The 25,179-nt window shown below is 36.8% G+C and overlaps 2 protein-coding genes and 1 long non-coding RNA gene across 3 annotated transcripts; all 3 read right to left on the bottom strand.

The window, feature by feature from the left end:
• Nucleotides 1-7,782: 7,782 nt before the first annotated feature.
• LOC131309671 (uncharacterized) lies at nt 7,783-11,059 on the bottom strand. The gene is made up of 6 exons (XM_058336273.1): nt 10,964-11,059; nt 10,346-10,453; nt 9,406-9,528; nt 9,181-9,297; nt 9,031-9,064; nt 7,783-7,817 (listed from the first exon to the last, which is right to left on the bottom strand). Exons 1-6 carry the CDS (start codon nt 10,970-10,972, stop codon nt 7,783-7,785), a joined length of 426 nt encoding a protein of 141 aa, XP_058192256.1. The 5' UTR covers nt 10,973-11,059.
• A 584-nt stretch (nt 11,060-11,643) lies between these two features.
• LOC131311964 (uncharacterized) lies at nt 11,644-12,685 on the bottom strand. The gene is made up of 3 exons (XR_009195669.1): nt 12,537-12,685; nt 12,352-12,402; nt 11,644-11,700 (listed from the first exon to the last, which is right to left on the bottom strand). It is a non-coding gene; the product is annotated as an uncharacterized LOC131311964 (long non-coding RNA).
• Nucleotides 12,686-14,885: 2,200 nt separating this feature from the next.
• Nucleotides 14,886-21,784, bottom strand: LOC131309670 (protein MICRORCHIDIA 4-like). The gene is made up of 9 exons (XM_058336272.1): nt 21,595-21,784; nt 21,320-21,369; nt 20,195-20,265; nt 20,081-20,120; nt 17,363-17,388; nt 17,220-17,274; nt 16,207-16,329; nt 15,982-16,095; nt 14,886-15,017 (listed from the first exon to the last, which is right to left on the bottom strand). Exons 1-9 carry the CDS (start codon nt 21,782-21,784, stop codon nt 14,886-14,888), a joined length of 801 nt encoding a protein of 266 aa, XP_058192255.1.
• Between the last annotated feature and the right edge of the window lie 3,395 nt (nt 21,785-25,179).

Below are 25,179 nucleotides of genomic sequence, written 5' to 3'. Positions count from 1 at the left end.
AAAGTGCCATTATAGAGAGTGGATTATCAAAATCATGTTTCATCGCCTAATTCCGGTGTTAATGAAACGTTTTGGATCAAATTAAAAATGAAAATAATCAAGATGTTCGTAAACTCGTCCGTGGGATGATTGGGTTGGGCGGCGTTACAGAGAGAGAAGAAACAATCTTCCTGTCGTAACGGGAGGAGAGAGAGGAAAAGATGTTTGAAAAAAATCTTTTAAAATGTGTTGGAACTTTTTGTCCACTTTTCCTTTAACTTCGCATGCAGAGGCCCACAGTTTCTGTCTGCGAACTGCCTCGCCAGTAGCCATCTATGATCTACCCCCGTATTTTAGGGCTGGGGCCCAAAAATATAATAGTCCGACTACCTGCTCTGTTTTACCCCTCGCTTAATTTTATCGTTCTTCTCGGTGATAAATGGTTAAGATATATTTTTAAGATTTGACCGGAAATAAATAATTTAGATCATTAATAGTTTGTTTTAAATCTAAATTCTTCAAAACACATTTTGACGGTGTGATTAAGAGTGACAATGGAAGCAATAAATGAGAACGAGAACGAGAACGGTAGGAGTAGATTTTTGGAAAATATAATGGACATATAGGTAGATATATACACATAGGTTCCACACAAATATAAATATAAAAGATTTATATAAATGGTTTGGTGTGTGAATTTTACATCTACGTGGGGAATTTACGTCATCGAAGAGTCCAAACACATATTTTACGAAAATAGTATCAAATTTCTAAACTATTATTTTTAGAATAGTTAGATTAGCACCTAAAAAAAATGAAAAACTTTTGACCACCTTTGTCGTACCTAAGGGTGATGTTCCACTAATCAAAATATATTCGACGAAAATATATCAACTTTTGACCACCTTTGTCGTACCTAAGGGTTATTTTTTGAATTGAATGTGATGTATTGTTATTAGAAAATAACATGTCTCGTAAAGCGAAAAATAAAAAGCTTAACGAAACGGAAAGAAAATGTAGAATTTTTTTATTGAAAACGCTAGGAGAGATAAACTCGAAATATATATTGATCTTCAGTCAAATAACTTTTATGGATCATTATTTGGATCATTATTGTGAATCATACATTGAGCCAAGCTTTTTTGGTTATAGGCTTTGTCCATTCGAGACTATGGGCAATCGATTTTTTTGAAAAATAACGGCAACTATATTTTTGACTTACAACACTCACTTTGAATTAGGGATGGCAATGGGGACGGGGTACTACCTCCACCTCCACCCCTACCCATTACCCCCCACCTCATCCTCATCTCCGACCCGATCTCCAATGGAGATTTGTTTTTTTCTTCCATTCCCGACCCAAACGGAGAACGGGGATCCAAAACGGGGATTCGGAATTTGGGCACCTGTATTTCACAATTTCAGCACCTAACAGCATATACTAGCATGTGAAAGCCGAAAGGACTTGGATTGTTTTGTATTTTTTTCCAGGGAAAAAGGGCTGAGGAAACAGTACTAATAACGGTTGTCGGTTGGCCAGAAAGTTAGGAACCAACAAAGCTCCACAAACAGAATTAGAAAAATCAACAAAATAAAATAAAGTAAGGTATCAGGAACGGCCATATTTATCACTTTTTATATATAAATATATATATTTCGGGGATTCGGGGACGGGACGGGGCGGGTAACGTACGGGGAACGGGGACGAGTAGGGTTCGGGGCGGGGACAGACCTATCCCCATATCCTACCCAATCCCCAAACGAATCCCCGAAGTTCCGGGGGGGGGGGGGGAACGGGGCGGGTTCGAACGAATCGACTGAGATTGCCATCCCTACTTTGAATGAGTTGTTTGTCCAAATGAACTGGTTATATTTATTAGAGATTTCGTTGTTTTAGACCTTGAATAGAACCAAGAGAGAATCGTACATGAGTCCACTTTGTTCATTTACAAGTTTTAAACTTAGCCTTTTATTCTCTGCACGGTTCTTAGGTTGCGATCTTGAAAATTTATAAGTTTAAAATTTATTTCGATATTTTTTACGATACCGGTGATAGCTTCGAATAAATCATATATCAATTATCTTTCGCAAAACCTCGTCCTTAAACACTACTGGGAGATTATCCTCACTATGAGGTGCAAAAAAAAGGCCAGGTTAGACTCATGGCTATTAAAGTGGACATAGGTCATATATCCATGTTCGCTCATAAAGCGCGAAGGAGTAATTGATCAAATTCATGGACGTTCCAGCCCAATTAGCATTAGAAAAAGAAATCGCTTGGAAATGTCAATAATCGAAAAAGTATAAAAATATGGACCGATGTTAAAAAAATTAAAATAAGACGACACTTTAGACAAATAAGACAGCTGCTTAAGACTTTTTTTGTCTTTAGCGAATGTTTTTTTGCTTTCTATTATAAATTCATACTTTTTAGACTCTTCTTATCGAGACGGATGATTAATTCAAAAAAATATGACAAAAATTCAAAAAAAAAAAAACAAAATACACAAAACGAAAGAGAAAAATAAGTTTACAAAAACGGAAAGCCTTAATAAATTTTTCAATCTATCTGTCTCCATCAAAAAATTTCTCACATAATCCCTTCTCACACTAATTTCTTTTTCTTTTCTTTTCTTTTTTCCTGTATCTGAAGATCTACAGATCTGGAAAGTGAAGTCAAAGACAGCCTCAATAGCATCCGCCATCCTATCAAACCAGTGCGCTGAATGGATATGAAAAGGAGTTGGAACGCATAATCCCTTGAGCTCCCGTTTGATAACCATGTTAGCGCTTGGGATTGGATTATCAATTCTATGGGACTATTAATACTGTGTTTAGTAATCCAAAATGAGTTAGGATTATCAGTCCTTAGAGATATTGAGAAGGATCTCTCTCATTTGATATTAACAATCCAATCCCCTCTTTGTCAATGCACAAATACGAAAATAGCCTTCACCAATCTTATCTTCTTACCAATCATATCCCATGTGAAGAGCAAAAACGAAAATGTATACTATCAAGCCAATCATATCCCATGTGAAACAAACATGATATTAATAATTTCATCTAAAAAAAACATACTCATCACCAATCTCATCTCCTTACCAATTCATTCTTATTACCAATTTCAATCATAATTCTATCTCCTTATGAATCACAATCATCTAGCATTGTTATCAAACGGGCCTAAAATGTTATGTGCAATCGATCTCAATTTTCACACTGCGTTTTGTTAAGAAAATAGAGTCCAGCCGATTCATTTTGGAATTTTGAATTTAGATTTTGTACGTAATAAGTATAGAAAAAAATAAAATAATGATTGAAAATAAAGGTAATTATTAGAAAAAGATAAAGAGAAAAATAAAAGTAATGATTGAAAATATAGGTAAAAAGTAGAGAGAATCCAAAATCAAATCTCCAATCCCACAACCGAATAAAGTCATATTGCTTGGGACTGGAATGAGTTTTGAGATAGACACAAAATTTATACATGGTATCAGAGCGGGAATCCATTCCACTCCACATTTTAAAAAATATATTCACAATCTACACCACACGTGGCATACCTCAAAACAAGGATGCACGTGAGGGGGATCTCAAGGAAATAGAGTCTCATATTACTTGGGGGTGGGATGCGTGATCACTTGATAACGTTTGAGACCTCTTCACTTATTGACAATTAGTTTTTAAATGGATATAAAGTTTTCACGTGGCTTTTCTCATTCTTCTTTCTCGCTAATTTTAACCCTGTTCGTTTTGGGGTTTTGGATTTTAATTACCAAAAATACTAGGGGTACATATGAAATGTACATATTATGTACATATCCGTTTTGTGAGGCCCATCTCAGGTCCCACAAAGATGATTCAAACCACCCATTATTTTTCAAACATTTTTTTATGGAGCCCTGTAAAAAATCAGCACAACCCGATATCGGTAAGGATTTTTTCTTAATTTGTGGAGGCGAAACTACTTAACTACTTAATTTCGCCCCTACAAATTCAGAAATAAAATAGATCGTAAATTTGAGCACTTAATTTTTTTAAAACTGTTTAATAATATATAAAAAAAATAAGAGAGGATGAGAGAGTGATAGGGAGAGAGAAAAAGTAATATTTTAATGGATAACTCTTTAACATAAAAATAATATTTTAATGGTCAAAATAATTCATACAATAAAGAGAGGAGCAAAAGATAGAGTATGGGAGAGAGGAGCAAAAGGTGAATGAATGGCCTGTCTAACTAGGCCCCAAGCGACGACGTTTGCAGGCGCTGCTTTTTCCAGCGCTTTTCAAGCACGGCGGGGACTCGGCCTCCGATTTGGAGTACATCATTTAAGGGGCTGGTTGCATGTGGATGTGGTTGGTGTAGCTTGTCCATAGGGAACAGACCAAACAGAAACCAAGATGCGACCCATTTAATCCCAAATCACAGTGATGTGACTTCTCAAGCTTTTGGTGTAGCTTGTACAACTTTTTTCGTACTCATATTTCTTACAGAGTACAGTACTTTTGTGACAAATTTTTTTAAACTAGTGGTTCGTTTCAACGAAAACGAAAGGTATTGGGCCCAGTTTTAGAACGAGTTTTAAATTTTTATTTTTTAATAAAGTAATTTTAAATTTAAAAATTATAAGTTTATTGAAATTTAAAAATATGTAATATGAATTTTGTTTGAAAGATTTTAATGAAATCTTTTATACGATATAAAAAAATATTAAAAAAATATTTTTTATTAACATTATTTTTGAATTTAAAAATGTGAAATAAGTTACTTATTTTTTAAGAAAGTTTCTGAAACGGGGCATTACAGTCCTTGTAAACGTAAAAAATGGTGAATCAAACAGATTTATTGTATTATTTTTGTGTCTTTATTAAAAAATTTGATTAATGATTGGCCCTACTCCGCATCTCCAAAAACCTTTTTTAAAAAAAAAAAACCGTAATTTCAAACTCAAATATAACGAAAATTAAAAATGATTTTTGAATTTTTTTTGCACCGTTTAAAAGATCGCAATGAGATTTATCAAATAAGATTCATATTGATAGAGAAATTATTTGCGTAAACACATGATTTTTGAATTTGAAAAACCTTTTTTTTTCTAACATTCTTTTTACTGTTGAAATGGAACGGCTTCTGATTGTTTTCTTTTTCGACTTCTCTTGTCGAGACGGAATAAATAATCTAACAAAAATTCTCACAAAAGTAATGTGTCGAGATAAAAGATTTATTACAAAACCGTGTTGAGAGAGGGGGTGATTCTGACTTCTGAAAACCCCAAGTGAACGAAGCCTAAAATAACCGAAAATCTGAAAAGGGTAAAAGCCTAGCCCAAGAGTTGATCTGATTATGTTATTATCACCGTAGTTCAATGCAGATTCAACCACGAAAGACCGTGGCTTAGGTCCCGTTCCAGAAACTCAAATAAGTACTTAAAAAATAAAGAATTATTTTTAAATTTAAAAATAATGAGTTTACGAAAATAATTTTTAAATTTTTTTATAAGGTCAAACAAGATCTATATTGCATATTTTTTGATTTCAGTAAGCTTATTATTTTTAAACTTGAACATTGTAAATATGTACTTATTTTTTAAGGGACCTCTCTAGAACGGAGCCTAATTACTTTTTGTATCTTCGAATTTTAGTGAATCCTTTCCCCTTTTTGGTATATGGCACTCCCATCGTACAATGTACATAGTTCTAGATAGATTTCAGCATTTGCAATGAAATTAAATTTCCGTTTCTCAAAAAAAAAAAGAAAAGAAGTTAGCCTTACAACCAGTTTGTCCCACGCTAGAATTATTTTATTTTATTTTTTTGGGTACGTCGGAATTTAGCTTGGTCGTCAAAAATTATCTTGCTCGTCAAAAACATAAGGCCGGTCTAGCTAGGTCTAACCGGCCTTGATTTGTAGCGCTTGAGATTTGTGGTTTAAGCCCAGTGGGCTGGGCTATATGAATATTTTCGGACCTGATTTGTTGTGGAATGGGCCTCAGGATAGTTCTCCAAGCCCAGCAAAGCCTGGACCACCTACTGATGGAAAACAATTTGTTTTTCACCTTTTTCGTCGTTGATATATTAAAAAATAAAAAATTTCTATCTACTGCCGGTGTAAAATCTCACTTTTCTACTACTGCCTATTATGAGCCCCATCGAGTGTCTATTGTTGTGATTTGAGTTGTTCATAGTTTAAGACCCACAATATAGTACTGTCATTCAAAAAAATCAGCTTGATCGGAAATCGATAGATATATTAAAATTTGAATTTTAGTTTATAAAATGGACAATCTGATTTCTGTCAATAATAATAAATATAAACTACCCATTTTATAAAGCAAAATTCAATTTTGATACTCCTATCGATGTCCGATCAAAATGAACGGTTTAGATCAACAATAAACATACGGTAGGACTGAAAAGGGTGGTGGTGAAAGAGGGAGATCGATTTTTCACTACCGGTGGAAAGAATTCATAATCTCTATAAAAAAGAAGAAAGAATGCATTTTGTCGATTAGCTTTTCACAATTTTACGATCATACTCGAACCAATTGACTTTGTCCTGCTACTAAAATTATAATTTTGAATTTTTTTTTCAACACTTTATACATTCACAGGATTTAGCAAGGTGTTAGAGTGTTAGTTAACAAGAGATTCGGAGTCTATTTATAGCCTTGATCTCCAAATCCGCCTCTCACGAGGCTCAGACTCCGGCCTCCACCGAAGGGAGACGAGATAAACAAACTGTGCTAGGAGAATTTTATTAGCTAGCTTATAACTAAATCTCATATTCCATAGGAGTATTTTATTGCAGAAAAGCTGAAAGACAGCTTTTAAATTGCTAGAATCCAAAATCCTCCCGAAACCATTCCAAATCTAATTTATCCAAAATCAACTTTTAGATCATATTTTTTTTTAAACTTTCAAGAATCCCTCTAATCCCAAAATTTGTTCGTAACATTCTTTTCCCATAAACTCAAAATTGTTTCTTGAAAGCTAAAATCCCGAAAATCTACTTTTTAATTTTTTGGGACATTAGCAAACCATGATGCATCAAACATTCAATCCCGAAATTAATTTAAAACAAATCCAAATCCGAACAGCTAGCTAAAACTATTGTAAATTTAGAAGAAAACGAAAAACCAGGAAAAGATAGAAATGTCCATCGAGTTAGAGATTCATAAACCAATAAAAAAATGGCAGCCGTCTACCGCAAAATAACGCCCATCTCACCTGGTTAAGTCGTCATCAACTTTACTGGAAAGGGGTTCTTCATCTTCTCCAACCGCCTCATGACCTTTTCAATCAAATTGGTATTCCATGGATCCTACAAAATAAAAGGAAAAAAAAAAAGAAGACTTTTCAAGTGAGTCAATTTATCAAAAAAACAGTAATTATTGAAAGATGAGGCGCATTAGCAAGAAATAAGCAGAGAAAACAACCTGAACGATGTGGTTCCCCGTTAATTCCGCGAATCTTTTGTAATGCCAACCCAAGCTTAATTATGAAACCACAAGCAAACGATGATTTAGGAAAGAGAAAAGAGAATGAATTAATATAGATGCCATGACTCATCAGTGTACCAATTTAATTCTATTGAATATAAAACGGAACACATGATTCACACCATTAACAATCGATACAACGGGTAATTTGATGACAAGCAATAGTTCCTTCTGTGTGGTGTGGGTATGTGAAATTAAAGCGTCTCTCTTGCTGGAGATCAACATGATTTAAATTTTTTTTTTCTAGCGGGTCTCAAATATGTGGAAGAACTAGCATTTGAGTAAAGGTGCGCAAACGCATCTAAGCCTCAGACCTCTCCAAATCCTCTCTAAACCCTGAATCATAGGAGAAAGGGACATACCATTGCATGAACACCCACAACCCCATTTCGAAACAAGAGAAAAGAAAAACAAAAAGAAAACCCAAATAAAAGCAAAATATAAATACCATTACAAAATAGTAAAGCATGTAATTGTAATCGGCCCAGTGTTCTAGCTCAATTCCCCCCAATCATCTCCCGATCGAAGATAGCTACGCTGCACACATAGCCAACATCGTATTGGAATGAGAGCCCGTGGCACACACGCAATGTGTGTAAGTCAAATTTTGTATATTTTGTCAAATTTAATCAAACACACAATAGGCAGAAAGCGATTTTTCATAGCCTATAAAAATTTAATAATTTACACACGCATCGCGTGTGCCCAGTGGTATTTATTATAATGATGTCCAAGTGCATGTCTTTTTAAGGAAGTATGGGCACAAAATAAACTAAAAGTAAGCATCAAGAATAGATCATAAATTTTCTCAAGAGTACATGAGACTGTGAGAGGACCCGGGAATGCTGCCAAGCGGGTGTCGAGCGTTATCCGCCCATTCATTTCGACATGAACGGTTCGAATTGAATCTAAGCATATACAGATTGGAACTGTCTGTTGCTCGGTTAATATGACAAAAAAAATTATAATGCAAGTTTCATTATATCCGACCAATTTCAAAATGAAAGCCATCAGTCACTTTTCCAACGGAAAAAATAAGTAACAAAAATCTTTTGATTTCGTAGATGTTGAATTTGATACTTCCGGTGGCCTCAGGATTGGTAATGAGAAGCCCATAATCAAGGATTGAAAATCAGATTTAATTGATGGGGTCTGGGATCACAGATTTTTGTGGACATCAACCAATTTGTTGGGAGAGGAAAAAAAAATTACGGATAAGAGAGAATAATACTTAGGAAAACCTGGGTTTGACCAAGTAATTGTGAGAAAGTAATAACTGCTCTTTTATGATGTCACAGGTTCCATTCCCACGTACGTCAAACATTTCAAACCATGAGATTATCCAAAAAAAAAACAAAAAACAACTTGGTTTGGGTCTCTCCAAGAAAAGACGCGGGGTGTGGCTTAGGAATGACAATGGAGTGGGGCAGGGTAGGTCAAGATTGCATACAGAGCATAAACAATGACACGGGACAATATTCGCAAAGTAATTAATGTTACCGAATCAACAGGCATGATCGATCGTGCGTAACACGTAGCAATGACATACCCTGGCCTAGTATTAGAATAGATAGATACATAACCTCAAATTAAGAAGAACAAAAATTGAAAAAGAAAAACAAAAGATAGAACACCACAGTTATAGCTAAACACAAGCAAACAATCCATTTTAAGTATAGCACTACTATATAGCGCGTACCTTGTTTTCTAGGAAGTTAAATTCAATTAGCATTTCATGCTGCAAATCATCCAAAATCTTTTTTTCGAACAGTGTCACCTTTTCAGACAACTCATTGATGGTATTTGATGAATCATCCTACAAAAGAAAAAAGGAAAATATTTTCTTTTAATTTGCTGTCCATTTATTAGAGAACGGTAATTACAGAAAGATGGAAACCTATTAGTAGCAAGCTAGGAAAACAACCTTTAACTTGGTTCTCAGATTTTCCTTCTTAATGTCCTGCCAATCTATCTCCTCTGATAAAATATCTATTAAATCCTTCCCAACCTCATTCATTTCCGCAATCTTTTGTGATGCCTCCTCGAGCTGATGAAACCACAAGCAATAATTTAGAATAGAGAAGAGAATGAATAGATGCATGCCATCACTCGTTAACGTACCAATTTTATTCTATTTTTTTTTTTTTTGCTCGGCAAAAGAGAATTTGTTAAACTCGAAAGGTTACATCGAGAGGAAATGCTGGGAAGCAAACTAACTCAACACAGCGAAAAGAAAAACAAAGTAACACTCATCCAGCAGGAGATTGGAAGAGGGCTCCTCAAGGATTACAATTTTAACAAACGAATACCATCTAAAAACCCTTTGAACTCCTCAACCGAACCAAATATTGGATAGACAAGGGAACACTGATTCGAACCAAATCCAAATATTGGGAATTTGATGACAGACAACAGTTCCCTCTCAGTGTGTGTGTGTGTGTTTATATGTGGGTGCATGTGTGAAGGAGCCTCTTTGTAGGTGGATATAACTGATTTCAAGTTCATTTTTGGCAAGTCTCAAATATGTGAAAGGAGTATAACTGATTTCAAGTTCATTTTTGGCAAGTCTCAAATATGTGAAAGGACTAGGATGTGAGTACAAGGTGTGGAAGTGCATTTAAACCTCTCTGAACCCTAAACTGTAGGAGATAGGGTCATGGATCCACGAAAGTGGGTATGCACATATGACATATGTCATAATAATCTATATGTGGTGCACAATTTACAAGAACACCGAATTAAGACATTATAATTTAATCACGAATTTACTTTATTTCAAGAGGAGTTTGGGGGAAAAAATAATGACTTTTTTTTTTTTAATTAAACACAAGCACACAATATCCAATTGAGTATATAGCGCGTACCTTGGTTTCAAGTGAGTTAAATTCATTCTGTATATCACGGAGCACATTCCTTTGTTCGAACATCGTCACCTTTTCAAATAACTCATTGATGGTGTTTGATGCATCATCCTACAAAAGAAAAAAGAAAATATTTTCATTTTGCGGTCCATTTATTAGAGAACGGTAATTGCGGAAAGATGAAACCTATTAGCAAGAAATAAGCAAGGAAAACAACCTCTAACTTGGTTCTCAGATTTTCCTTCTTAATATCTTGTCACCAAGGCTGTAAACGAGCTGAGCCGAGCTTTGTCGAGCTTGAGCTTGGCTCGTTTACTAAATAAGCCAAAAACTCGAGCTCGACTCAAGCCTTAACGAGCCAAGCCTTTAATGCGCCGAGCTTAGTCTTTTACTAAACAAGCCTCTTTAATCGAGTCGAGCCACCCTTAACAAGACGAGTTTTTGTGTAATGAGCCGAGCTCCACTCGGCTCATTTACTAAACGACCCAAAAACTTGAGTTTGAGCTTGACTCATTTAGTAAATGAGCCAAGCCGAGTTCGCAAGCTACTCGGTTCATTTACAGCCCTACTCCCTACTCTCTCTCTCTCCTCAGATAAAATATCTATTAAATTCTCCCCAACCTTATTCATTTCCGCAATCTTTTGTGATGCCTCCTCGAGCTGATGAAACCACAAGCAACAATTTAGAATAGAGAAGAGAATGAATAGATGCCATGACTCGTCAGCGTACCAATTTTATTCTACTCCTTAGATAGACAACGAAAAACAGATTCAAACCAAATAAAAAAACTGGGAATTTGAAGACGGACAACAGTTCCCTCTCGGGGTGTGTGTCTACATGTGGGTGTGGTGTTGATGTGAAAGAGCCTCTAGATCGAGATGCAGGCGGATATAACTGATTTCAAGTTCTTTTTCTGGAGAGTCTCAAATATGTGAAAGGATTAGGATATGAGTACAAGGTGTGAAAGTGCATCAAAACCTCTCTAAACCCTAAGATCAGATGGGGTCATGGATCCATGAAAGTGGGTATGCATAGATTACATACGTCATAGGGGGGAATTATGACTTTTCTGTAATTAAACACAAGCACACAATATCCATTTAAGTACATATATAGCACTCAACTTTAGTGTATCAGGCTGCAAATCACCACTAATCTCTTCTTCCATTTGCTTCAACCTATGGGAAAAACAAGCCAAACGTGAGATCTCAATGGGAAAAAAGGTCGAGGTTCAGTATTCACATATCAAAAGCTTTATAAACTCATTACTCGATCACCTTTCTTTCAACTGGCGGTTCTCTTCCTCCAACTGGCGGTTGTCTTCCTTCTCTTTCTTCAATTGGCGATTTTTCTCTTCCTACAGTAGAATAACATAATAATTAGGCAAAGCAATATATCAATTGCATCAAATGCCTCCATTCTAGCCACCATTTCTTAAGTAAAAGAAATTCTACAGAAGGAGAGGGCACGCGCAAAATTAAGGTCTGTTTTTGGAAAAATAAATCAAGTAGCTTATTATTATTATTTTTTTCCTTTATTCAAATTTTTTTTTCATTTTTTAGTTTACTGTCAAATAAGAATTATTGATTCATCTCAATGCCTGGAATCAAGAAATTAAAATACTTAAATATTTTTTGAACAAAGATAAAATTTAGCCAAAAAAACGTCTTTTGAACTTATTATTCAATCATAATTTTTAACTTTTGCGATTCCTCTGGATGAGACGAATCAATAATCCACGAAAATTTAACGTGAAACTAACAAATGAGTCAAATTTTAAATAAAGACAATAGGGAAAAAATAAATAAAGAGAGCTAAGAGGCTTATTGTTGCCAAACAAGCCCTAAGTTCGACGCTGCCACCTGGAGTTACAAGTGTTCATCAGTGCAATTATGTGTATACACGTATCATCCGTGTATGTATAATAGACACACATACACCCATAAGGATTATAAAAAGAGCAAAGAAATTTCAAGCAAAAAATGTCAAACAATATATGGAACCTCACCAATTGGATCTCGGGCCAGCTTTTGGGTTTTACGATTCTTGCAAGTGTTCTCTACGAGATCCCAAATTCAGTCGGAACACGAAAACAATAGGAATTAATGAGATCAAAATCGAACAAGATAAAACAAGTGATCTGGCCAAGGCCGGCTGAGAGAGAGAGAGAGAGAGAGAGAGAGAGAGAGAGACCACGGCCGGAACGGCTGTGCGATAGCTGTCACTGAAACAAAACCCTAGTTTTTGTGGCTTCACTATCATCAGCTTCCTCCCGAGTAAACGTAGAGCCATTGCTCGGTTGGTCCTTCCTGGTATCTCAAACAGAAGTCTGCTGCTAGGGTTTAGGGTGGTTTCACTTAAATATACGTTTGGAGTTTTGTTTCTTACATTCATTCGGAAAATTTGGTATTTGTTAATTTTGCTTTATTTATTTTTCTATGAATTATGAGTTTGTTTTGAGAGAAATCTAAAATGCCAAAAAATATATTCATAATTATTTTTTTAAATAAAGGCAATGATAAAATTTTTCGCATTTATCATTGATTAATTTATTTCATAATTAAATTTATTGAAAATAAATGTACGTATCATAACTAATTTGATGAATAAAATAAGATTTGGAGTATTAAACTTGATTCTCTCAAATAGAAGATGAAATTGAGAATAGGTTTGAATTACATTTCCTCCGAAAACCATGCTCTCAAATAGAGGATGAATTGAATAAGGACAAAAAATGTCTAACACCTCAAAAAAGTGTATAGACACAAACACACTCACATGCACCACAAATAGTGGAGTATAATTCATTACATCTAAATGCTAACCATGAAAAAGTAAAATCGTAAAAATGAGTTGGCTTTCCGAACAATTAATTAGAGTACAATTTTAGAGGTCAAACAGCGAGTAAGAAGGTAATTTTTTTGTAAATTTTATAATTTCAACGTGAATGATCTCTCTTTGACCGAATTGGAAAAGAGATTAGTCGAGGTGTACGTAAATTCGTCTGGAGACCTAATAAAAGAAACATAAAAAATGATCATGGTACGTGGAGCCAACTCTTTTCCTCTCATACACACACAAAAAATGATCATTTTTTTCTCATTTGGAAAATGATCAGATTAGTAAAGGTGTACGTAAATTCCTCTCATACTTATAGGGCAGGATGTGTGTATATATTTGTGCAGAATGTGTATGAGAGAGGAAAATGATCAGGGTACGTGGAGTTTGTCTCATACACATTCTGCACAAATACATACACACATCCTGCTCTATATAAGTATAAATGGTTTGGTTTTTGTGAATTTTACATCTACGTGGGGAATTTATGTGCATCGAAAGAGTACATACTACAAACATGTATTTTACGAAAATTTATCTAATGTTTATAGTACTGTTAGAATAGTTAGATTACCACATTAAAAGAAGGAAATTGATTTTCACACTCTCATTTTTTATATTCGCACTCTTTTTTTTGTCTTTTAGCAAAAAAAATACATATACTTTCAACACTAAAAATAAAAAAAGTTTGAATATAAAAAAGAGATTATGGAAATCAATTTCCTAGAAGAAAAGTTAAACTTTTGACTGTCGTACCTAAAGACACCTTGACACGTGTCCGTTATTGCTCTTGAGCTTATAATTACTAAATCTCATACTCCATATTTTATAGTAGCAGAAAAGCTAAAAAAAAAAAAAAAGGTTTTTAAACAAGAATCCAAAATCCTCCCGTAACCATTTCAAATCTTACTTTGGGGTTTGATTTTCACTCTTCTTTTATCCATATGCACTGTTTTGTTTTGTTTTGTGGTAATATGGAATTACATGATTACCCTTTTCACGTGTGGAGAGAAAAATGTATGAAGGGCAATTTTGTAATTTCACAAGAATGAAGACAAAAAAATAGAGTGCACTTGGACAAAAAAGGGAGTGTGAAATTCAATTTCCCTAATTTATCCAAAATCAACTTTTAGATCATTTTTTTTTAAAACTTTCAAGAATCCCTCTAATCCCAAAAATTGTTCACAACATTTTTTTTCCCATACACTCACAATTGTTTCTTGAAATCTACTTCTATATTTTTCCCTCTGATCCCGGAAATCTACTTCTAGATTTTTCCTTGTCAACGTACGTTAGCAAACCATAATGCATCAAGCATTCCAATCCCGAAATTAATTTAAAACAAATCCAAATCCGAACAGCTAAACTACTGTAAATTTACAGGAAAAAAGAAAACCAGGAGACGATAGAAATGTCCATAGAGTTTAGAGATTCATAAACCATTAAGAAAATGGCAGACGTACATCTACCGCAAAACAACTAGCGCTTTGGGGTTCTTCATCTTCTCCAACCGCTTCACCTTTTCAATCAACTTGTTCATGCATTAGCAAAGAAATGCATCACATCCTACAGAAGACCCAAAAAAAACAAAAAAAAAACTTTTCAAGTGCAATCCGTTTCTCAGAAAACGGTACTTACTGAAAGATGAAGCGCATTAGCAAGAAATAAGCAGAGAAAACAACTTGAATTTCCTCCTCAACAGTATCATCTTAGCCTATTTAGTTCCTCGTTCATTCGCTCATTCTGTCGTAATGCCATATCAAGCATCTCGTCCTTTTGCTCATTCTCTCGTAATGCCTTATCCATTTGCTCATTCTCTCGTAATGCCTTGTCAAGCTTATGAAACCACAAGCAACAATTTAGGATAGAGAAGAGAATGAATAAGTGTCATGACTCGTTAATGTACCAATTTAATTCTATTGCATATAAAACGGAACAACCGATTCACATCATTAACAATCAATTATACTACTGGGAATTTGATGACAGACAATATATCGTTCCTTCTGGGTGTGGTGTGGACATGTGAAAGTTATAACTGATTTCAATTTCTTTTTTTCAGGTGGGTCTCAAATATGTGAAAGGACTAGCTAGCATTGGAGTACTAGGTGCGCAAGCGAAGCTATGCCTCAGACCTCTCCAAACCCTCTCTAAACCCTGAATCATATATAGGAGAAACTTGGATATGGATCCATAGTGGATATGCATAGATGACGGACGTCATAATATTCAATTGTGGTGCATAATTTGCGATGACTCTTTCGTAAGACATTGTATATCTGATACCATTACCGATGCATGAACACCCATAACCCCATTTCGAAACAAAAGATAAGAAAAGCAAAAAGAAAGGCCAGATAAAGGCAAAAAATTGTAATCCTCCGAGTGTTCTTGCTCAATCCCACATCTTGTCTTTGAACAACTCTACCTAATCATCTCCCAAAGATAGCCACCTCAAATTAAAAAGAACAAAAACTAAAAAGGAAGAACAAAATTAAAGAAAGAGAGCACCATAGTCATAACGAAACACAAGCAAACAATATCTATTTAAGTATAGAATTTGGCTTCTCTGCGGTCCAAGTGATTGCAATCGTCGGATAATGATTTTAACGGTTGAGATTAAGAAAAAATAACTTTTCCGGGGATTCCCTGAAAAGTTTTTTAAAATCTGCACCGTTGAATGAAAAGTTGAACGGTTACGATGCAACTGCAGGGACTCTTTACAGTCCAACTGCAGAGAAGCCGCCTCCTTAAGTTTAACACTGCTGATTAGAAAAAAAGAAAGAAATATAGCACATACCTTAGTCTCAAGTGACTTGCACCTATCTTTTTCATTATGCAAATCACTGAAAACCGTTTGTTCCAATTGCGTCACCTTTCCAAACAACCCATTGATGGTATTTGATGCATCATCCTACAAAAAAAAGAAAAAAAAAAGAAATTATTTTTATTTGTCATCCCTTTATCAGAGAACGGTAATTACAAAGATGAAGTGTATTAGCAAGAAGTAAACAGAAAAAATAACCTTTAACTTGGTTCTCAAATTTTCCTTCTTAATGTCTTGCCGCTTTCTCTCCTCTGATAGAATATCTCTTAAATTCTCCCCAACCTTATTCATTTCCTCAATCTTTCGTGATGCCTCCTCGAGCTGATATAACCACGAGCAACAATTTAGAACAGAGAAGAGAATGAATAGGGAGCCATGACTCGTTAACGTACCAATTATATTCTATTGGATAGAGAACGGAACAATGACTCAAACCATTATAACAACCAAGACAATTGGAAATTTGATGACAGACAACTGTTCCTTCTCGGTGTGTGTGTCTATATGTAGGTGTGGCGTGGACGTGTGAAAGAGCCTCTCTGGATGAAGATGCATGTAGATATAACTGATTTCAAGTTTCTTTTTTGGCGAGTCTCAAATATGTGAAAGGACTAGGATGTGAGTATAAGGTGTGGAAGTGCATCTAAGTATCAGGCCTCTCTAAACCCTAAATCATAGGAGATCGGGTCATAGATGCACTAAAGACATTGTAAATTAATTAGGAGTTTACTTTATTTCTCTTCAATAGCAAATGTGAGTTTCTTTTTGTGGCGTTAATCTCCGATACGGGAGTGGATAGACTGCATAAGCCCACATAAAAGCAAAATATTAATACCGGCACAAAATGGTAAGATCCTGTTCTGCTAAGTCTTTTAATTTTTAACTTTTAAATTCTTATTTTTTTGTTTTACGAGACAGGTTATTTTTTCACAATGTATCGTCTTTAACTCAAGAAATTAAGTACTTATTTCTTTTAGTGGAACGGGGCCTAAAGTATGTAATTGTAATTAGAGTAGCCGTAAATAAGTCGATCATTTGCAGAGGCGCTAAATTACAGTCGTCCATTTCGGCAATCAACGGTCCGGACTTTAAAAAAAAATTGTTTAAAATTCAGATCATCCAATACACTTTGAACGCGCGCTATTGAGACTCCGTAAAGCCTTGTTCACGGAAAGTTTTCGTAAATAAGATTTTCTCGTAGTAGCACTTACCTTTTGTGTATCACGTTGCAAATCACCTATAATATCTTCTCCCATTTGCTTCAACCTATGGGAAAATCAAACCAACTGTGAGAATGGGAAAAAAGAGCGAGGTTCAGTATTCACATATCAAAAGCAATAAACTCGTTACTCACCTTTCTTTCAATTGGCGGTTCTCTTCCTACAATGGAATAACATAATTAATTTGGAGAAGTAATTTAATTAGAAATTGCATCAAATGCCTCCATTGTAGCCACCCTTCCGTAAGGAAGAGAAATTCCAGAGACAGAGCGCGCGCAAATTAATGTCTTTTTTTTTTTTTTTTTTGCAGAGTGAGGTTTTTTTTTTTTTCCTTATTCAAATTTGTTTCTTGTTTTTTAGTTTTGCGTCAAATATGGATTATTGATTAATTCGTTTCCATGTCAGGATTTGTCAAATAGGTGGATAAGATTGGGCTATAGGAGAGCTCAGTTAAATAATGTAATTATTAGTCGAGCAGCAAAACCAAGTTTGGAAAGTGACTTACTACCTTTTCAAGCAGAAAATATTTTCAACCAAATGAAGTAAAATGTTTTACCTAGTAAAATATTTTTTGTCTTTTGCACAACCAAACACCAAAGATAAGAAAAATATTCTACACCCAAACAAACGGGGACTTAATGTCCATTAAATTCATTTCCTCAGTCTTTTGTGACGCCTCCTCGAGGTGATGAAATCACAAGCAACAATTTAGAATAGTGTGGGGCTCCGTTTTGGATGGTTCGTACTTCTTGAATGTGGGCTCTTGGTTAGCTTCTATCTCCTTGATCAGTCCTGTAAAACGAAGCACGACTAAAAGACCACACCGGAGGTTTTCCGGGATGGCCCTCCGGTGCAAGAGTCAGTTTGCTTGTAAGGAAGAGTTTAGAGATTGGGAGCTAGGGTTTTGTTTTCGCGTACCTGCACCAAGAAGGCATAATGGGATATTTATAAGAAGACCTTCTCTTGGTCTCCAAGATTGCACCAACGCTTGACACGCGTCGGCTGATGTCACTGTTACATCACGTTTAGGGTTTTGCAACCGTTTTCATGATGAGCTGGCACCTTCACGTGCCACCATCATTGTTCTTATAACCGTTCGGATGACGTCACAACCATCATCATACCCATGGTTGCTGTTCTGACGCGGATGAGCTGGATCGTCGGCTAAGCCATGCTCGGCACCGAGCATGTTGTGGGACCTTCGGCAGCTATCCAAACGAACGTATCCTCCACCCCGAGCAGGTGTAGGGAATGAAGCATTAAAGGAGGCGTAATTAGAGGAACCCTCGGCGACAGGGACCTTCGGCTACGGTTGCTGATCCGAACGTCCAAAGAAAGATGTCTTGGAGTTGAAAGTAATACTAGATCACGCTCGGAATGGCCCGAGCCATTTTGCTCGGCCTGCTACAAATAGAGAAGAGAATGAATAGGTGCTATGACTCGTTAGCATACCAATTTAATTCTATTCGATAGACAACGGAACACCGACTCACACCATTAATAATCAATACAATTAATTGATGGGATGTCAGATTCTCTTGGGTTGTATGGTCAGTAATTATGAAATGGTGGGATGTCAAATGGGTGTGCCCTTATACGGTTCTAGACTTATCTAATTGGTGGTTCAGTCATGGGTTCCACAATCTGGAAAGACACATATGGGAAGCATGTTTCTTTGCTACTCTGTGGTCTTTATGGTTGGTTCAGAATGACTACGTTTTTAAGAATGCATCAACTCAGGCTTGGGAGGTGGGGGACCTAATCAAAACAAGGGTCACGATGTGGATGAAGGCAAAATTCGATATCAAAGTGTACTCTGTGGAAGATTTTAAGGTGTTTTTAGATGGTATTCGGAAAGTAAAATTGTAACATAATCCGTAGGGGCGTCTTTCAACCTTTTGTTGGAAGATTTGTTTTGTTTTTCTTATGGTTGTGCTGGTTGTCTTTGGCTCCTTGAGCAAAGATTTTTCGTCCTCGATGTACCCCTTCGAGATATATAAAATCGTTCGTTTGCCGAGAAAAAAAAAATACAATTAATTGGGAATTTGATGACAGACAACAATTCCCTTTAGGTATGTGTATGTGGGTGTGTAAAAAAGCCTATCTAGATGGAGAAAGAACGCGTACAAGGTGTGAAAGTGCATCTAAGCCTCAGACCTCTCTAAACCCTAAATCTAGAAGATAGGGACATGGAACCACGAAAATGGGTATGCATAGATGACACAAGTCATAATATCCTATTGTGCTGCACAAGTTTCTATAACTCTGACTTAAGACATTGTAAATTAATCACGAAATTAATAACGCTGCTGATTAGAAAAGGAAGAAAGACTTGGTGGCGTGCTGCTTGTCTCCGGCCGATTTGGTGGGTGGGCGCAGGTCTTCAGCTTCGGCGTCTGGTGGTCTTGCTCACGGCCTTGTTCGGGTCTTTGGTGGTGGTTGTTCACCAGGGTATATATGGTGGTCGGCGGTTTGGGGCAGGGGTGTGTGGTGGCTTTCTGTTGGTTAGGGTTAGGTTTGCGGTTTGGACCAGGTTTGGTTCCATTTGGACTGGGCTTGGCCCACTGTTGAGTGTTATTGTATGATTTAGACATTTTAGGCCTCTTTGTGCTATATTTGTATTGATCTGGGTTTTTAGATCCATATACGATGTTTGGAATTTGTCCCATTTGGGTGTTCTGGATTAGTTTCTTGTCAATCGTAAGTTTGGATTTCAAATTGGACCGACTGTTCTTCTTAACATGACGTTGTTTTCTTACTCCTATTAGTCTTGTAACAATTTTAAGATTAATAAAATTTTTTCGCTGTTAAAAAAAAAAAGAAGAAAGAAGAAAGAAAGATATAGCACTTACCTGCAAATCACATATAAGAATTTCTTCCACCGATTTCAACCTATGGGAAAACAAACCAAGTGTGAGAATGGAAAACAAGGGTGAGGTATCAAAAGCAATAAACTCAACTCTCACCTCTCTATCAACTGGCAGTTCTCTTTCTTCAACCGGGGAACCTCTTTTTCCTTCAACCAATCTTGCTCTCGCTGCACGCAGTGGAATAACATCATCAGGCAAAGCAATTTACCAATTGCATCAAGTGCCTCCATTCTAGCTACCCTTACGTTAGAAAAAGAAATTCCATCTAGCTACCGAGAGAGAGAGAGAGAGAGAGAGAGAGAGAGAGAGAGAGAGAGAGAGAGAGAGAGAGAGAGAGAGAGATAGATTTGGAATGCCCGTAATCAATGTCTTTTTGAGCATAATTCCAACTTGAGTTTTCCGGACCCTTTACATACGGTCAAAACTATCATGAGCAAATCTGCGGAGTGGTTCTTTCTGGTGCAGCCCAAGAAGCCCAAACTGCAGAATGATATTATTGTGGGTTGGGTTCCTCCAAGCTACAATTGTGTAAATCTGATCGAACACGGATGGCACCTTCAACTCAATAACCGGGACTACCTCTACAGGAGGAATTCTTCGCGATCATTGTGGCCAATGGATTGGCGGGTTCCATAGGAATGTGGTGACTAATTCCAGTCTGTGAGGTCTGGGCTTTGAGAGATGGTTTAGTGTTGGTGAAGGAAAATAACTTATGTCGTCTGGAAATTGAAGTTGATGCACTAGCGGTTATTCAACTTATCTCGAATCAAAATATGGTTAACCATCCATTTGGCAATATCTTATTTGATTTGATTGCAGGTCCCTGATTCAAGATCTTGAAGTGGTCTCTATCAAGCACGTCTACCATGAAGGTCGGTGTGCCGATGCATTGGCAAATGACGCCCCAGTCTCGGTGGAAGATTTTCTTATCTACCGTATATCTCTAGTGTTTTTCTAGTTTGTTTCATGTGGATTTGGTTGGGGTTTCAGACCCTAGAATTGTAAACTCTTAATTATTATTTATGAAGCATTCTTTTTTTTTTTTCCTCCGTAAACGAAACTTATATAAACTCGAAAAGGGTACACGAGGGCGGAACAAGATAAGTACATGAACTTACTCGAAAGAAAAAGAAAGTAAAACAAACATCCAACAGAAAGTTTGGATGTAAAGAGAGAGAGAGAGAGAGAGAGAGAGAGAGAGAGAGAGAGAGAGAGAGAGACCATATCGTCATAAAGATCTTGGTTCTCTGAAAAAACAACTTTCGGACAACCTGCGATTTGGGCGAAATAGGCGATGAAACCCTAACTCCACCTCCTTCCCCGTAACGCCGGCGGCCAATGCCGGCTGGCCTCCCCTCACCCCCTCTTTTCCCATGAACTACTCCTTCCCACATCTACCCTCCCCGTACCCCTTACCAATTTCTTTTCACCACGCCTTTATTGCTCCCAAAACTCCTAATCGTCGCCGATTCACCGTCTTGCCGCTCTCTGGTTACCATCTTCATCCAGTTTCGTTGACTGACTGATCCACCTCTCGGTCTGTTGGCCTCCAGATCCGCCGATTGTTCTCTGGCCGTTCCGTTGGGCGTCTACAATCTCTGGGTTTGGGTCGCCGGCAGCCTCCGCAACTTGTGGGCTTGAGGAAGCAACGCAGCAGAGAGAAACAGCACAAAAGGTCAGTTCCATCTTTTTGAGGCTTCTGGTTTTGCACGGCTCTGTGGGTGTTCGTTCTTGTTTTGTTTTTGGGGTTTGTTTCCATTTGTTTATCTGGTGTTCTTCCCTGCTGGCTTTGATTTTGGTGTGATTATGTCTATGGTATAATTTTGGGTGGCAATGGAAAAACTGAGAAGTGAAGCAGGAGGTTGGATTCCTGTGTTGGGTAACAAACGTAAATTGGATGCTAAAGTGGGATATGAAAATCTCTACAGAGGGGGAAAAGGGGATGCTCAATGGGTTACTCTTTTTGTTGATAACTTACCGGAAGACACAAGCCATGCGTGGTTGAAAAAATTCTTCACGAAATTCGGCGTTGTTAGGGATGTTTTCATTCCAGAAAAAAGAAGCAAGGCGACAGGGAGAAAATTTGGTTTTGTTAGATATAATTGTGCAGTTTCTGCTGATGTTGCTATATCCAAAGCTAACGGTCTTTGGATGGAGGACAGAAAGCTATTTGTTAAAATTGCGAGCTTTGATCAGAATGATAAGGAAAGGAATGTGAGATTGAACAAAGGGTCCTCCAAGGTTGTCACTGGATTGGAAAGCTTCAGAAAAGATCCCGGATTGATTGGGAATTCTAATATTCCGAGTGCCGAATCCAGCAAAAGAGGGGAGTTGATGGGTGGAAACTTTTCATATGCCCAAATGCTGAAAGGCAACAACCAAGGTGGTTTGGGAAGTGGTGTCAAGTCAGTTTCTCTAAAGCTTAAGCCAATGGGTAATGATTGGCTCCTCAGGAGTGGGGTGGCCAAACTCCATAAATTTATGGAGGTTGAGGAGCTAATGAGGGAACTGGAAAAGGAAAATATTAAGGAGTCTTTGATTAGAAGCATGGGGGGAAGATATTGTCTGATTACTTTTAAAACTACTGAGGTTAGGGATACCATGATCAAAGGTAATTGCTTTCAAAGGTGGTTTAGTGAAATTAAGCCTTGGAAAGGTGAAGCTGCAATGGCTGAAAGGTTTGTTTGGTTAAACTGCATAGGGATGCCGTTAAATGTCTGGAACTTGGATTCTTTTAGAAAGATTGGTGAAAAATGGGGTGCTTTCATGAAGGTTGATGACTCCACTCTTCATTGTCTATCACTTACAAATGGGAGGGTTATGGTTGCTACTGAGATCATGTCCACTATTGACGATTCTATTCAACTCGACATTGATGGTATTCTCTACAAAGTCAAGGTTAGGGAAGATCCTCTTGCGTTTGGTGTTGAGGTCCGGAGTAGGTCTGGTCAAAATACTACTGTTGATAAAGAGGTTGGCGATGTATCTACGAGTGACGGGTCTTTTTCAGGTTGTGAGCTCCCTCTGTTGGAATCACACGTTAGTGAAACCAAAGGGTCATCTTCTGAGGTGGAGCTTAATGTTGTCCAGGAGAGTGGAACCCATTGTGAAAACTCTTCAGTAAGTGGTGGAGCTGACTCTAGACTCATTGGGGATGACTTTAGTCCCAAGGTTGTGAATTCAGTGATGGGTGATTCTAGCAATTTGGTCTTGGAAGATGGCGAAATTGCAGCTGAGAATATAACCCCATTATTGATTCATGATCCAGTTTCGGATGTTGGGGTGTTTGACAAAGGATTCTGGAACCTCTCAGAAGTGGGTTTTTTTAATCAAGCTGATTTGGAAATGGTTGAACTTAATTCGACCCATGTTAAATCTATTGATGGCATCCAGTTAGTTGTGGACCTTGACCCAACTGAGAAGACTAAAGAAATGGGGAAAGGAAATTCGAAGCATAAGTCGAATGAGAAAATGTTGGGCATTCCTAATTCTAAGAAGAAAGTAGGAAGAAAGAAGAAAAAATGCGTATTGTTTAGATCTGCAATTGCTGCTGCGGCTTTATCCGCTTTTTCCAAAGACACTAACGGGTTACATCTTGATGATGCAAAGGCTACTCGGTCTATTGAGAAAATCTTGGGCGAAGATTATTTGGGTGATGATGAGGAAGTCTTAAGTAATCTCATGATCGATCATTAGTCATCTCAGGGGCAGGTAGTTGGATCTTGGGTGTGTTTGGCTCTTTTTTGGGTTTTGGGCCGGGTTGACTTGTTGTCATCTATGGGTGGTTATTTCCCTTCTGGTTCTTAGCAGCATGGCATATGATTGTCGGAGTTCTCTTTGCTCTGTTTTGATGCCTCATGCTATGAATCATTTTAATCTTTGTAATCTATTTTCAAAGATTAATAAATTTTCTTTGCTGTTCAAAAAAAGATCTTGGTTCTCTGTGCGAAAGCCGTTTCTGAAATAAAACCCTGGTTTTGGTGGCCTCGTTCCAGAAACCTTCTTAAAAAATAAGCAGCTTATTTCACATTTTCAAACTCAAAAATAATATAAATAAAAAATAATTTTTTAATTTTTTTTGCATCGTATTAAAGATCTCATTGAAATCTTTCAAACAAGATCCATATTGCATATTTTTAAATTTCAATAAACCCATAATTTTTGAGTTTGAAATTGCCTTCTTAAAAAATAAGGACTTTTTTCCATTTCTGGAACGGGCTCTAAGATCAGCTTCCTCCCGAGCAAGCGCAGAGCCATTGTTCGGGTAGCCTAGTACTTGGGTCTCTCAAACAGAAGTCTGCAGCAAGGGTTAGGGTGGGTTTAACTATTTATATGTATTTGTTTTCGGTAAATAACTGTTTATATGTATTATTAGTTGAGGAATTTAACATGTAAAAAAATAATGCATTTCAAATCAACTTTCTTAATAAAGACAGAAATCATTGATGAGCGACATTTTTCATTAGGGGAGAAGGGAATAATTCCAACTAAAAGTTGAAAATACACACTTAGAATGTCTAGATAAAACAATAATAAGACAAAATACGCAAAAGGCTTAAATGCCCAGAAACAACAATGGAAGCCCAGCCCAAAAGAAAACTCAAAAAATCTAACCCTAAAATCGCCGCCCACCGTATCAAACAATGAGCGAATGGATGATCGACCGATTGGAAACATTTATCACAATGGATTACGAATTTTTCCTAACGTTCATCCAGCAATTCTTATACACCAAACGGGAAAAGGAAAAAAAAAAAAAAAAACCTCCATATTACCCATGTATGGCCAGCCTGGCCTCCTTTCCACTGTCATATATGAAATTTCATTTCCTTCCAAACCTAGAAAACCGACCCCACCAAGAGAGATGAGAGTAATAAGCGAGAAGAAAATTTATTAGAAACCTTGTTGGAAGAGATGGTTGCAGTGGCGAAGCTAAGATTAAGATTTTCGGGAAGCCGGGTTAATTATAACAGGAAATATTTCAAAGTCCAACATCTTTTGTTTCCTTACTCAACAAATAAGTGTAAAAAAAAAAACTACCAATATTCTTGCATTTCATAGTCAAAAGAAAAGCCAAAATA

The sequence above is a fragment of the Rhododendron vialii genome, chromosome 12a (assembly GCF_030253575.1).
Source record: "Rhododendron vialii isolate Sample 1 chromosome 12a, ASM3025357v1".
Taxonomy (NCBI): Eukaryota; Viridiplantae; Streptophyta; class Magnoliopsida; order Ericales; family Ericaceae; genus Rhododendron; species Rhododendron vialii.
Note: the sequence above shows the minus strand (reverse complement) of the source record. Positions and strands in the feature narration are given on the sequence as shown.

What these genes read in the sequence shown, in the direction of transcription:
- LOC131309671 (XM_058336273.1), bottom strand. An exon ending in TTAACTTCCTAGAAAACAAG is followed by an intron (nt 9,065 to 9,180) that starts GTACGCGCTATA and finishes TCTTAATTTGAG; the next exon opens with GTTATGTATCTATCTATTCT. An exon ending in TATTCTAATACTAGGCCAGG is followed by an intron (nt 7,818 to 9,030) that starts GTATGTCATTGC and finishes CCTATGATTCAG; the next exon opens with GGTTTAGAGAGGATTTGGAG.
- LOC131309670 (XM_058336272.1), bottom strand. Translation starts at nt 21,784, where the DNA reads ATGGAACTGACCTTTTGTGCTGTTTCTCTCTGCTGCGTTGCTTCCTCA. An exon ending in TTCTTATATGTGATTTGCAG is followed by an intron (nt 17,389 to 20,080) that starts GTAAGTGCTATA and finishes ATTCCATTGTAG; the next exon opens with GAAGAGAACCGCCAATTGAA. An exon ending in GCAAGTCACTTGAGACTAAG is followed by an intron (nt 15,018 to 15,981) that starts GTATGTGCTATA and finishes TGGTTTCATAAG; the next exon opens with CTTGACAAGGCATTACGAGA.